Genomic DNA, 15176 nt, shown 5'->3' with positions numbered 1-15176 from the left:
GTGTACAACTTGAAATTTTCCAACCTTCCTGCTTGATATTTCAGTAGGAAATATTTGATTTCTATTTTCATATTTTTGACATTCAGTTCTGGCTAAATGAGGTCTGTGTGAGAAGTTCTCAGCTTGACACAGAGCAATAGCATAAGCCAGTGTCAATTTGACTCATGTAATAGTTTTGCTTGTACGTCTCTCTCTCTCTCTCTCTCTCTCTCTCTCTCTCTCTGTCTCTCTTTCTCTCTCTTTTTAGAGGTCTTGTTTGGATCAGTTGGATAAATGGGAATACCAAGCCATGATAAAATTCTGTGTTTTGGGTGTTTTATCGCCAACAAAAATTCAGCAAAAGTAGAGAAGGCTTAGAATATGCCCGGTTCTCAGTAGTGAAGAGACAGGTGAATTCAAATGTGGCAGTACTTTCCTGAAGATGTTGCTTGCAGAGGATGTCCCAAAATTGCTCCCACCCATGAAAATATTGTGAAATGCACCAATATGGAATCCACAAACCTGGATTTAAGGGCAAATATTAAAGGCATACAGCAAGAATTAACTATGGGAAAGCTTTGTGCAAGACAGGTGGGTGTGTCTACTGCTGTCCGAAGGCAAATGCGTAAACAAATTTCTCAGAAACGTTTGAAATATTTTGAAAATAATTCAGTTGATTTTGTGTGCTGATTTGTTACTGTGAATGAGATGTGAATTATTCTCATTTGGGCAGACAACAGTTCATACCTGCTTTCGGCCATCCAGATTTCAATTTTCCTTGATTTCCGTAAATCACTCCAGGTAAATGTAGGGATGCTTCCTTTGAAAGGGCACAACTGATTTCCTTCCCCATCTTTGACACCATCCAAGTTTGTGCTCCATCTTTAATGATCTCAATGTTGATGAGATCTAAAACCCAATTATCCTTCCTTCCTTTCTTGAGATGTGAATTAATGCTAGAAATGAAACTTCATCAAAGCACTGAGTGATAACTGAAGATCGTGCTTCAGAAAAGACAATGTTGATTTCATCTGCTGGCAATGTTGTGGCTAGTGTCTTCTTTGAATTCTTCTTGTTGACTATCTTCCAAAGTATAAACCTCTCACTGTTTATTACTACCCAAGTCTCCTGAACCACTCATATACATGAAGAGAGTCTTGAACAACAAAAGAAAACTCAGTATTTCATTAAAACAATGCACCTGCCCACACAACATCATTGGTGATAGGAAAACTATAGTATTAGAAATATGAATTACTGGAACATCCACTCTTTTCCTCACATTTGCTCCAGTAGCATTCCACATATTTTCACGGCTATTGAAATTATGGCTGTAAAACATCTTGAGTGGTGTGAGGAGGTTATGGCAGATGTAGCTGGATATTTTATAGATGTGTCAGAGATGGGATCGACTCACAGAAAAATGTGGTATGGTGCTTTGACTGGAAAGGGGACAATACTGAAAAAAATTGATTGCAGAAAACATATTATTTCACTTCAAGGCTAAGAACTTTTCATAATACTCTCGTAGTTTTTTAATGTAGCAAGTTGTGTTAGGTAGGCAAAGTATTATTTATTTAGCTAAATTAGACATATTTATATAGGGATTAATGGGTATATGCAGATATTTTTGTATATGGTACCTTAATATATACACACACGTCAGTGTGTTGGTTGATTTTTCTGTGTGTCAAACAGTCTTACAACAAGCACATCACATAATTGAACCGATGTTTTCTGCATGGTTGTAAGTGCTCCACCAAGTGGACTATGCCTGCCAGTATAGACTAACCATTTTGCATCCACACTTTAACATATGACCTGCTGCCCAGGGGAAAATAAGCACTAATGGCTTGCTCTTGTGACATGTACTTGGATGTACTTCCCCTAACCTAAAAGCATATGACTTGTAATAGCTATAATTATCTGCCTGCAAATGATGCAAATGCTGATATAATGTTGCTCAGTACGCCATCCTCAGTCACCAACAGAAATATCTGCACTTATACCCATTACACCTTGAATATATTGTGAGAACTATGTAATGTAAACAGTTTGGTCTTAAACTTGTTTGTAGAGTAAAGGGATTACTAAAAGAAGACATCTTTCTTTAGGGGCATTTGCCAGACATGTAACAATCAGTTGACACCACAGCTTCCCACACCAACTGAATATAAGCAGTTACAGGTGGCAATGTTGGACCGGGTTTTACTATCGGATGATGTATTTCTTAAGACATCACCTAAAGAGGTTGTTCACTTTCAAGACATGTTAAAGAAGAACAGAACTTGGGATGTAGTAATAGATGGCCTGAATGTGGCATTTGCTAGTGGCTCTTCTTCTAGTAGCAGTCATGCCAAGCTGGTAAGTGTCATAAATGCCAGTTGTAAAAATATAAATTTACATACTGTGCAGAAAATAAGAACCACATCTGTGCTGTTCATATAAAGACTTAGTGAAGTATTGGAATTGACTTGTTGTCACTGTCATCATCATCATCAGCAGCAGCAGCAGCAGCATCACCGCTAGACCGTGCGAGCTCTGGGACCCATGACCACTGCTCCATGCAAAGATCGCTCTTTTATCCCTCTGTTTTACCAGTTATTAGATTTGGCCAACCCTTTTATGCCTTCTACTGTGTGTGTTTTAACTTTCTCACTTTATAGTTTAACCCCTTAGACGGGATCCACCCACTTTTAACAGACCCTCTATCTTATGCAAGTAACTTTTAAATCACAAGGACTGGTGATCTCGCCATTTACTGCCATAATCCCCCTCAATCAATCAGAATTTGTTATTCGTTATTGTTAAAATAATGGCAGCTCAGGAACTGGCATAGTGGTGTGCTTGCAGTTAGTAATAAAAGAAACTGTGTTGTGAAAAAACTGAATTTTCATGTAACAGTTTTCATTCAATGATTATTTATGGTTTTCATGAAAGTCTAACTCAATAACAATGCTTCAAATTGTTTTGTTCAACTCCTGGTACTGAGTCACCTTCAGAAAATACTGTTTATAATTCCTTTGTAGAATATCATTGCGGTCATGCTTTGAGCGATGATTAATTTTGTTAAGGTCAACCAAAATTGATTGTTGTGCCAAAAAGCATTGATGCTGTGTGTAACATGATCGAAAGGGACTGACGTTTGACTTCATGTGAGATAGAAGCACCCTTAGGCATATCGAAGATTGCAGTACATGCTGTGTTGCATCAGTAGTTAGCTTTGGAAAAGATCTATTCCTATTGGAGCCCACACAATTTGACTAAAGCTCAGAAATGAGCTTGTGTCAATTCGTGTAAATAAGGCTCAAGAAATTCGACTAAGGAAATGTGAAAGATCACAACAGGAGATGTAACTCGAATATACACTGGTGTCCAGAACTTACAGATGAAATTAACTTTCACATCATGTGCCACTGCCAACTAGCTTGATGAAACTGGGGCCATACATAGAAAGAACTGCTACAGTATAGCACAGAAGGTAATTGAAAGAAATACACAGTGAGATGAACGGAAATGACAGTTTAATTCATAGACAATAATTACACTGAAGTCACCAAGATTCGTGTTGGTCCCTTGGACATTACAATGGGACATGATTCTTAATTGGGGGTGTGATCACCAATGAAGGCAAAGCACGCTTTGCGACATGTGACCATAGTGGCCAAAAGGTTAGTTAGGAGTTCTTGTGCTACAGGGTTCCATTCCTCCACCAGCACAGTTGGAAACTGTTGGATGGTCATTGATTCATGTGGACCTGCTGCAATACATCTCCCAATGCATTTCACACGGGTTCGACGAGATCTAAGTTGAGATGGCAGGGTGTATTCGACCCAGGACACCCGGGAGATGTGCAAAAAGCCCGGGCATTTTTTCATCCGGGAGAAAATCTGGAAAAACCCGGGAATTTTTTAGAATTCCTGGAATTTTTTGTTGTTTTAGTTTTCAGTTAAATTTTTGTAATATTGACAGGTAAGAATCGATACTCTAACAAAGCATATTACTGTATCCCGCTACTGCAGAATCATACTGCAACAATAAAACGTGAATGAGGAAAAAAATGAAAATAAAACATAAATTGCAAAGGAAATGTGCCATATACAACAACAAAACACAGTGCTCATACAAGTGTTTGCCAACAGCAAAATGTGTCAAGGCTTTAGGAACTATGCAATGCTTCATAACAACAAATTTGACTCCGATGAGAGTGCCGTCACAAGTGTTTGCATTAGATTCATTTAAGGAGTTATGAGCGGTCATGCACACATGCAGTTGAGTCATGTATGAGTAATACCTTCTCCTGCTTCTGTCTACAGAAGCGTGGCTTTTGGCTGTGTAAGCAGCAGTAGCAGCAACCTGTCACATGGTAACCAAAAAATTTTTACTGACGTGCCCAAGCTGCTAGATTCATGTGTGCGCATCAGTCCTGGATATGGTGGAGGGGGGGGGGGGGGGGGGGGGGGGGAACAAATTGGGGTATCTGAACCGGGCAGCAGTTTCAGGGCGAGGGGGCAAAATCATATTCTTGAGGAAAAAAACCTTTTTTCACAAAGCACCTGGCATCCAGCGCACATTGGTCTATCGATTATTCGTATGATTTTGAAATGCACCCCTGCTGGTTTTTGGACATTTTTGAACACATTCTAAGATGATTTCTGAATGAATTATAAGTTGATTATTGAATGTGTGCATAGTATACATGATGTCTCTGTCGGGGGAATCATCGTCACATCTAGAAATGAACTTTCCTGCAGACAAAATGGGACGGAGCTATACGAGCTGAGCGGAATAAAGTTGAACCAGTGAATGCCAACTGCTGCTTGTTTATTGTGGTTGATTTAGTTTGCAGATGTTCAGCATTGTTATAATTAATAGCGAAATTGATAGATTCAGATTACCAGAGTGGAAATACATGACGATCAGGAATAACAGGTAAGAAAGATTACGTATTATCTTCTCGGCATATCCAAGAAAGTGAAATTTTGACAGGAAATTTTTGGCCAGATCACTACAGTAGATGGGGCCAGTCCCCGGCTAGCAACTGCTTAACTTCCATTCTGGGAGTAGCACAGAAAACGCATTGTACGAACACATAACGCCTAACCGGAGAATAATCGTTGGATAACTAAACCGGTGATTGTGGCAGGGCTAGTAAAGTTAAGCAGAGAATTAGTTTTGACAGTGGTAGGAATAGTTACAGAATTAGTGATGACAAGGTTGTTTGTTAGAATGAGGAAGGAGAAGAAACGGGGACATCACACAAATTATGGAAGAATATGAAGATTCCAAATTTATACAAAAATTTCATTCTACTACTTTTCAGTCTCGTGCATGAGAAACTGGAGCATATGAATGAACTGTGGAACTATTTCCTAACATAAAGCTTTTTGATTGTAGTAGACGAAATAGGTATTTTGTATTGGTACTTCGTGAATTATATTCTGTCGTACTATAAAAATGATCATTATTGCCAAAACAGTGTTGCTTTTTTGGTGTGTGTTACAATTGCTGCAATATTACGAAGGCCTATTTTGTTTTATCCAGCACACAGTGACAAAATAGATGTAATCATATCAAGAAACCACACCAGTCTTAGATACTATTTGAATTAACAGCTTTTTTCAGTATTAGACAGTGACATTTCGATTTTTCATGTAGCAAAACATTTTGACAAACTTTGATGAGGCAATAGTTCATTCGCAGAAAGGAAGGCATGGCATGTAAACCTGTAGCAAAATTAGAGAGAAAAATCGCTAGGACCTTAGGATTGGAGAAATGTGTACTGTGTTGCCTATCTCTTGTCTTTACTGGTTTTTAATTTTATGTCACACAGAAGAGCAAGTTATTAGCTAATAGGCAATAGAGAGTCCACATTTTCTGAAGAGTTCTTGTTCTCCCGGCTACAAATAATCCCATCCAGTATTAATTGTGATTTATTTATTTATTTATTTTTTAAAGGGGCAGGGGCAGGGGGGAGGGGGGGGGGGGGGGCAGGATGTCAAACCAGCCGACTGGGAGCAGGAGAGGCATCCATTGCAAAATATACATGTTTGAGTTCCACAGAGCAAAATACAGTGACATGCGGTATAAGAACGTTGTCTGAAGAGGCATAGCACTATACTTCGGCACACTTAAGACCAAATAACATGTCTTACATATTCGCAAAAATTCAAAGATGTATGTTTTACATGTCAGACTCTTCAGAAAGATGTGCGCTACAAAATTAACTTTTTTTTCTTTTAAATGTTGTGCTGTGCAGAGCAGTCTGAGTTCTAGTTGGTGGGTGTGTGTGAGGTGGGGGGAAGGGGGGGGGGGTTAGTCTCCATGTGACAAATGAAAACAAGGCAGATTTCTGCAGCTGTGAGCTATCATGTGAATTAAAATACATTCACATAATTATGGAAGTCTGAAATATGTTACTAGTTTCAGATTTTATTTTATTTCTACCTTTCTGACCGTCAAGCATTAATCATCTTGCAGAACAATAAAGTTATTTTTGCCGGCTTGCTAAAGAAATTTGGCTTTTATAACTTTTCTGCTGAGGCAGTAAATTTATTTGAAACGAAGTGTTTAATTCCACATTAATGGCTAGTTTCAACTGTTCGCTGCATTTCAAGTGCACGTTTTCATCTTCTAGCATGTATGACATTATGCCATAATAACGAACCAAACATGGAATAATGCAGCACTGGTAGTCCAAGAAAATTTGCATTCCGAAAACCACACTGAAAAGCTTAATATCAGGTCGAGGCCTACGTAATTGGGCATACAAATGTGCACTTTAAGGTGAATTATGCATTTTAGTATGGTTCACGAAATCCCGATGCTCTTGGAGTATCCTCTGATGTCTTGTTTCTTTTACGACATAATGTAAGTAATATCTTTTAATGTTTTACACGTACAAACACACGGGCTTCCTACGTCACCGTAGCTGCGCAAGCGCGGTGACGCCTCTTATCTGGCGCTCTCTGGCAACTGCTGAAATGAATCTCTTTCTAACAGGTTGTGGGAAAATATTGCAAATTGTGGTTCGAAAAGCGTTATTTTCAAAGTAAATTTCCTTTTACGCAAGATGAACTACGTGTGAGAATATACGATGAGTTTCTTATGTCGCAGAGCGTTTGCTGTCATTTAAAAATCAACTCTTTGATGACCAGCCATTTAGAAGAATTTTGAGCCCAGAAGATCAGAGATTTATGTCGCTATTAAAAATTTTACTGGTGTATTTGTGTGATCTATCTTAAAGTGTAACATACGCTAAACAGATCAACATTGTATGTGAAAGCTTAGCTTGTCTTGTAGCTTATTAATCTTCAAGAAAATTATTATATACGAAAGCTTTGCATTTCTTGTAGCAACACTATGTATATTAACTAAAACCATTAACTTTTCCTGTTGGTGGAATTCGAATTTATACTTTCATAATACGAAAATATGCAGCTTACATGTTGCTGCACATCAAAGATCTTCCCAAAACGTTTTTTTTCCCCCTGAGTTTTGTTTTCTAAAGTGCTGGGAAATTCTACGCTGCTGTATAAAACTATATCCATTCAAAGGATTGATTAGTTTTACAGTTCTGATGGAAAGTATACTGTCACTTAACATGGAAAAATGTATTTTCGCCTTGGAGAAAATGTATTTTTAACCATGCGATCTGGGAATTTTTTTTTCCTTGTCCGTGTATACACCCTGCACGGGCAGGCCAATGCATTCGCCGAATATCTTCGTATGTGGAGAGTTTTTCACCTGTACTGTTCAATGTAGTCACACATTGTGAGACACAAAATTGAAGCCAGAGCCAAATGAACCCATGAAAAGATGCACATTGGAAAGGAGTGCAGTGTCACAGTATCGTTGACTGAGTGTACCATGTTCAAAGATTTGGAGGTCAGTAAACCCATGTGACATGCCTTCCCACCCCACAAGACCCAAACTACCAAAGTGATCATATTTCACAATGTTCCTGGCTGCATTACATGTTTCTACATCTCACCATATGAGAGTACATCCAGCATTGCCGAACATGACCACTTTTGGTGGTCCAGGTATTACGGTGTGGAGATACATTATGTTGCACGGATGTATTGACATCCAAATCTTTAAACATGGTACATTCACCCGTCAATGTTATTGTGACACTATACACTTTCCCCATGTGCACCTTTTCATAGGAGCATTTGGTCCTGACTTCACTTTTATGAATGGCTGTGTATGACCACACTGAACAGCGCAGATGGAGAAGCTCTTGGATAAGATGATATTTGGTGAATGGACTTGCCTGCTTGTTCCACTGACTTAAATACCATTGAGCATGTGGAGATTCATTGGGGAGACGTATTGCAGGGTGTCCGTATGCATCAACAACCATCCAACAGTTGTCAAGTGCGCCAGTGGATGCCCTAGCATAAGGACTCCTTACCAACTTGTGGCCACCAAGGGAGCACATTGCAGAGCATCCATTGCCGACTGTGATGACGCACCCTACTAAGAACCGTGTCCTATCATTTGTAATGTTCCGAGAGCCATCATAAATCATGATGACTTCAGTGTAATTATTGTCTTTGAATTAAAGCTTCATTTCTGTTCATGTCATTGCATATTCTTTCAGTTACCTTCTCTACTACAATGAACAGCTATTTTTATGTACAGTCCAACTTTCATTGAATTGTGTTGCTTAGCAGTGAAACATTATGTGAAAGCTACTTTCATCCAAGTTTTACACACCAGTGTATTTGTAAAAGCCAAAAACTAATCAGTAATCAACAGTTTGTGTTTACCAAGATGGAAAAAAAAAAAAAGACGGAACTTTCAAATAATGATAGCATGTTTCTTTGATTTCATTTGACGTGTCACTACCATTGTTGTAGAGAATCCGAGACCAGTTATTACTGAATGGTATAAAATAATTTTTTTGCCACAAGTGGCTGAATTTGTCACATTATTTTGTGTCATGACACTGTCAGCTGTCCGCATTGTATTAAATGATTGATTATTCCTTGGAGAAAAACATCAAATTAATGTCTAAATGCTCATATTCACATGATTTTTTGCCTAATGTGAAAAAAATGCATGGAGAGGAATTTTCAACAGCTCCAGAAGTTGCTTAATCCTTTCAAAACTAACTTTCTACATGTTAGGTCATACAGGAGGAATAATAGTGTGGACAATTTACATACTTCAATTAAAGTAACTTTGTGCTTGATATTTCAGTGAGTCAAGTGGTTCGAGCCAGTGAACCATAGTTAGTTATCGAGTGCCACTTGTTTGCTTTGTTGCATGTACTGTAGGTACATGTAGAGCATTCTCAAGCACAGCAGGCACCTCTGGCAACACTGCCACCCTCTGCCACTGTTATCCGACAAATACAAAGTTATTTTATTTGAGTATTAGTTATGAACTTGATATAAATGTAGATAAAAATTTCCTATGAGCGTAGAGCCACTGAATCATATCCATTTCAAAGGCTTGGTTACGAGCACACAAATTAGGCAGCGAATTAACTTACTAAGCAAAAACAAGAATAATTGAAATTTTTACCACTGTCAATAAACTTAACAGCTCTTTTTTTAAAAACTATTGTAGCTCTAGTGAAAACACCATGATTCTTGTAGTAAGGGTGTTCATAATGTGACTGACTGGTTCATGACTTGCGCTTATTTTTTTTCCTGCACATTCACTTTTCATCCAGCACCACGACCAAAAATGCTATGCAGTAATGCATAGTAATGTGATATAGCTGATCGATTTATATGATATCTTTTATGACGAAAGGACGTGTCCAGTCTTGTAGCCAAAGGAACCTCTTACAGTAACATTTTCAATTTATTTTACAGAAAATCACCAAATTTGTTCAGTTAACTGATTGTTGATGAAACCACATTACATGCTTAGAATGCAGAACCATCCAATATATGTTCCCACAAGGATACTGTCATTGAAGAAACATTAGTGCACATCTGACTCTGTGTTGATTTGCAGGATGAATGAAAAAGCACACTCAGTCATAGCATATTATTATTGCAGAACTCTCCATGCCAGAAAGCCTCTCTTAAGTCAAGGCGAATTTATGAGAATGGAAAGTGTTTCACAAGATGATCTTTTCAGTGGGAAAGAAAGTAGGATATGAGATTTGTTTTTGAGAATGATTGACAGCTGCCAGCTACTGCACCAATCACTGATACTCTGCAGGTGTCCGCTACACTAGTCTGTCATTACAATCTTTGTATACACAACAGCATTGTGTGCAAAGAGCATGGATTTTCATTCTTTTGTGGTTACATGGAATTTACAAATTTTTGCCGTGTTTGACTTGCACAGTATTCTTTCAGCTTCATTTTCATTATGAGGAATTGAAAATTCATGATTTCCCACTAACTGCAGGCACACTGAATCAAATGTGCCAGCTGACTGAAATCTGATATTAATTTTTCAATGACACTCTGAATTTTTGTTGCAATATTGACCTGAGTTGTGAGCATTATTGATACTATTGCCTACAAAAATAACGTCAGTGAATGGCATGGAAGGAATTAATCAGTGACTAGCTGTTATCCAACAGCAAAATTACAATGCTTTGTTTGGCTCCATCTAGTGTCACAAGTGTTGCTGAAGAGGATAGAAAACTAGTTGACATTAGGTTGGCTATACTGTTGGATGTGGAACACTGATCATGTTGCAAGTAATTGTGTGTTGTTGGATTACTTTCTACCAACCAAAGAATGACATGTAACACATCTTCATATAGTCTTATTGTACAGTGAGAGGAAATTGTTTGTGCTCTGGCAAAGGTAACAGTATTGTGTGTATAGGTAATCACTCACAATGTAGATGAAGTATTGAGTGACCGACAGATGTATAAACAACATTGAAAACATTGCTGCACTTTCAGAAAATGTACATTGGAGCTATTTTAAAAAATAAATAAAAACAACACATAATCATAACCACAGCTATATTGTCCCAGCCTACTAAAATTTCCTGCTGCTACAGTGACTGGTATGAAGGGTTGTGTGGCATGGAATGGGTGAGCTGAGGAAGAAGGCTGGGAGGGGGAGACAGGGCTGGAGAGAGAAATTGCACGTTGTACATGGTGAAGTGACGGCGTGGGTTGGAAGGAGGGGAGCGAGTGGTAGAACAGAGGAAGAGGGAGACAGCAGAAACAAAAGTGTGAGTGTAGATTTAGGCTATTAAGTGGTAGGCTTGGGGACAAGGGTGGAAATGGGTGATGACCGGGGTCAGTGAAGATTGAAGCTAGGAAGATAGTGGGATTGAAGTGTAAGAATACTTCCCATCTGCATAATTTGGAGAGAAGCTGGTAATGAGGAGGGGGTGGGATGCAATTAAATTATGCCTTTTGTGATCATCAATATGGTTTGCCACTCAGTTCTTGGCTATTTTTGCAGTACCGAGTCATTTGTGTGGACGGCTGGTTGGTGGCCTCCCACTTCACCCCATCAATATACACTCATTGTCCTATCCACAGCCTCCCTCTTCCTTTGCTCTGCCTTCCCCTCCCGCAACCTGCTCCAGACACTTAAATTGTGTGCCAGTGCCAGGACAAGCTCACAGTTACCACATACACTTGCCACTGCTCCCTCCTAGCAATCGGCCTGTCCTTCCTCATCACAAATACACTGCTCTTGCATTGGGCATGTCCCTTTTCCCTCTTTTTCTGCCACTTTCGCACTTTCCTTTCAGTGAACTCTATCCCACAGGATTCTTGGCCATTACCTGGCCGCAGTTGAGCCCTACCTGCCATCAGACACTGATGCCACCATTGCACTTCAGGCAGCTGCCATTGGCCCAGCCCTGCTTCCCATCCGCCGCCGACACCACTGTCGTGCTTCTGCTGGCCACGGTCGGTCGAGCTCTGCCTCCCACCAGCCACTGGCACCCTCCTGACGTCCTGCTGGCCCGTCAGCATCGGCATGCTGCAGGCTTGCTCCTGTAGATTCACTCGTCGTCTTCTGGTAGGTGCATTGCTCCCCCTTCAGTGCGACATTTATGTCTCCCACTTCACATCAGCTTTCAGATGGGAGACCCTGACTAGTACAGCTCTGAGGCTTGTGGTACATGCTTGCAAAGAGTTTGGCTGGTTGTCTGCAAAGAGTTTGGCAGGTCTCTGCTAATTCTTCCATCTGATGGTGCCTCATCACCCATGCGACTTCATACACGTTGCAAAATGGCTCGAGCTGGTCACCAGGATTGCCTTCATGTGCTGCTGGCTCATCTTCCCTGGACCTGTGGTCGCCCCTTCTGGGACCACCATGTACCACCAACTGGCCCATGCCAGACCGCTCCTCTGTGTGGCTCGCTCCTGCTGCAACAATGATCCTGAATTTTTTGCTCTCTTTTCAAATTTTCTCCACACCACCTTCGTTTGCAGCCATGTCTGTATGATTCTTCTAACATCATTTCACCGACTCAGTTCCTGGATTGTGTGGGACAGAGTCACAGCTACTATGAGCTCCCCACACTCTTGCGGCATCCATTTTGTGCGGAAACCCATCGGCACTGCGCTCTTCCTTCGGCTTGCACCGCTGTCTTCCCTCGGTGGGGGGAGTGTTGCCGGATTCTCCGGTCAACATTGAAGTGGGTCTTAAGGGGGAAGGGATATTATATCTGGCTATTCGCCTGCCATTATGCTACCAGCATAAGACCCGTGTCCTATGGAATCTCGTTGCAGTACCACAGGTGCCTCTCCACTGGAAACTGTACATATGCCGAACAGTGCAAGTAAACTCCATGCTCGGCAGTAGGATAGTCAATGAACATAAGCACACTTGTAGTCAAGCTACCCTCGAGCACTTTCTACCACTGGTGCCAGCCTCTCCACCAGCACTGCGTGCATCAACGACTGCAGTGCTGCAAACGTGGGCACTATGTTGCATGTATGGGTCGTGTGCTCACCAAGCAGTGCATGGATATCCTTCTACTTACTTAAAATATTGCTCAACAGTTAGCAAGCAGCTCACGTTGGGCTCTGACCAGGCTCTTGCTCACACTCAGGGCTTTACACTGGCTGTGTCCAGCAGCCCATTTGACTGAGCTCACACCCATAGGCTCCATCCCTCTGATTTCCGACTCTGTCAAATTGAACCCAGCATCTGAATTTACATGGTGCAATGCTACTCCAGCAGCCACCATGGAAGATACTCGGCAGCGGCCGCAATGATTCGCCTGGCACCACCCTCAGAGCCTTTGCTTCCTCTGAAGCTGGCCTCCTCTTGACTTGGTGTCCTAGGACTGATGTTCTTCTGTGGAACTTAGACTGTGAAACTGTACCTAGTTGTGACCATCATGACCTATGTCATGATGTTCTTTACGCGCAAACTTCATTTTGTGGGTGATATAGCTCTGTAATTGCTAACTTCTAAAAATTATTTTACACTGATAGGCCAGATGAGACTCAATAGCCCCCTAATTTACTTCTGAAAATTGGTGTCTTTTAGGTATTATATATACTGTTTGCTATTTTGTTATATAAAGTACTTCCAGGAATTGCAAGATCCTTTTCACAAAATTAAAATCATTTCTTACCAGTTTTTTAATCTTCTCTGTCCTTGAATTGCAGCCAGGTGTATTTATTTTTAACCAAACATAATTTGTGTCTAAGTATATAATCATTACAAGTACATAAATATGAAGTCTTTGTGTGTGTTCAGGGGAGGGTGGTACATTTACAATATATTTGATTGCATTCTTTAGCTTCACTGACCTCTATGTATTTACGTGGATTGTATTTCGATGCAGCATGGTAATTGTGTCCCAATAATTTATTCAGCAGAGTTATCATAGGGCACCACCTGATGAATACTGCTGAATGTAGGTCTCCTGTCTTCTCAGTACATCACAGTATTCGGCTATACTAACCATTTTAATTCCAATTGCCGTTTAATGACCTCCTTGTAGGTTATCATTTTTATCTTTTCTTATCCCTTAGAATCTTTTAACTTGCTTCCTTCATCCATTAACCATCCATTCACCTTGCTACACCTCCTTCCCACCTCCATTTCATTTTTATTACAGCAGTATTACATCTTCCACTCCAGTTTCTTCTTTCATGCATTTGTTTGTTTTCCTGTCTCTCCTCGTAATTTTGAATATGCATCTCTCCAATAATTTCTGAGCAGTCCACAGTTTTTGAATGCTTTTCACGATAAAAGTCATTATTTTTGCTTTTTCAGTTGATTAGGTTGCCATATTGAGTTTTATATTTGTAGTCGACTAACATCAATGATCATAAAATATATTTTCAAAACAAGAAGAAACAAGAAAACGCTCACGCCTTTTCTAGTTGTTGCTGAAAAGAAAAGGTGCACCATTTGTGTGCTGGGAGGATTAAAATCACTTTGGTGAGTTAAATAGTTGATGCAATTGTTTTTGTTAAGATATCATTCAATTACTACATGAATGTGAGGCAATTTTCAGTGACCACCACTTCCTGGGGAACAATTAACTCCCAAATGCTATTAAGGAATGGCAAAGGAATCGTAGTGTGCCTTGGTTTGTTGACTGTGGATGTTAAAAAGTGACTAAAATTTCCTTTTCAAAAACATGGGAAGCTTAGTTTCTAAAACACTATTTACATTACCAACAGCATCTTTTTCTCTCTTCTATTTCAGTTCCTATCCAGTCATTGTGACTGTCATCAATATAAAAACTCATTCACTGATTCTATGACTTTATTGCTGATTTGTACTATTTTCTTTTTGGTGTTTTGGCTGTTTTAGTCTAATTGTAATAGAAGAACATTGTGCATGAAGTAGTAAACATCTGACTACATGCAATTGGTATTGTAATTGTCAACTGTCGAAGCTGCGTTGGTGAAGTACCGGAACTTCAAGCGCTGGTAGAAAGCACCGAAGCTGAAATCGTTATAGGTACAGAAAGCTGGCTTAAGCCAGAGAGAAATTCTGCCGAAATTTTTACAAAGGTACAGACGGTGTTTAGAAAGGATAGATTGCATGCAACCGGTGGTGGAGTGTTTGTCGCTGTTAGTAGTAGCTTATCCTGTAGTGAAGTAGAAGTGGATAGTTCCTGTGAATTATTATGGGTGGAGGTTACACTAAACAACCGAACTAGGTTAATAATTGGCTCCTTTTACCGACCTCCCGACTCAGCAGCATTAGTGGCAGAACAACTGAGAGAAAATTTGGAATACATTTCACATAAATTTTCTCAGCATGTTATAGTCT

The 15176-nt window shown here is 39.9% G+C and overlaps 1 protein-coding gene across 9 annotated transcripts in view; it reads left to right on the top strand.

Annotated features, from left to right (window-relative positions):
- LOC124619857 (mitochondrial ribonuclease P catalytic subunit) overlaps positions 1-15176 on the top strand; it is a 134356-nt gene that overhangs the window by 49849 nt on the left and 69331 nt on the right. For all 9 annotated transcript variants that reach the window (XR_006980148.1, XR_006980149.1, XR_006980147.1 and 6 more), the window contains exon 5: positions 2094-2343. Coding sequence is in view for 4 of the 9 variants with exons in the window: in XM_047146472.1 (XP_047002428.1) it covers positions 2094-2343 (250 nt within the window). In the remaining 5 variants the exon portion in view is untranslated. The remainder of the gene's footprint in view (positions 1-2093; positions 2344-15176) is intronic.

This window comes from Schistocerca americana, chromosome 6 (assembly GCF_021461395.2).
Source record: "Schistocerca americana isolate TAMUIC-IGC-003095 chromosome 6, iqSchAmer2.1, whole genome shotgun sequence".
Taxonomy (NCBI): Eukaryota; Metazoa; Arthropoda; class Insecta; order Orthoptera; family Acrididae; genus Schistocerca; species Schistocerca americana.
Note: the sequence above shows the minus strand (reverse complement) of the source record. Positions and strands in the feature narration are given on the sequence as shown.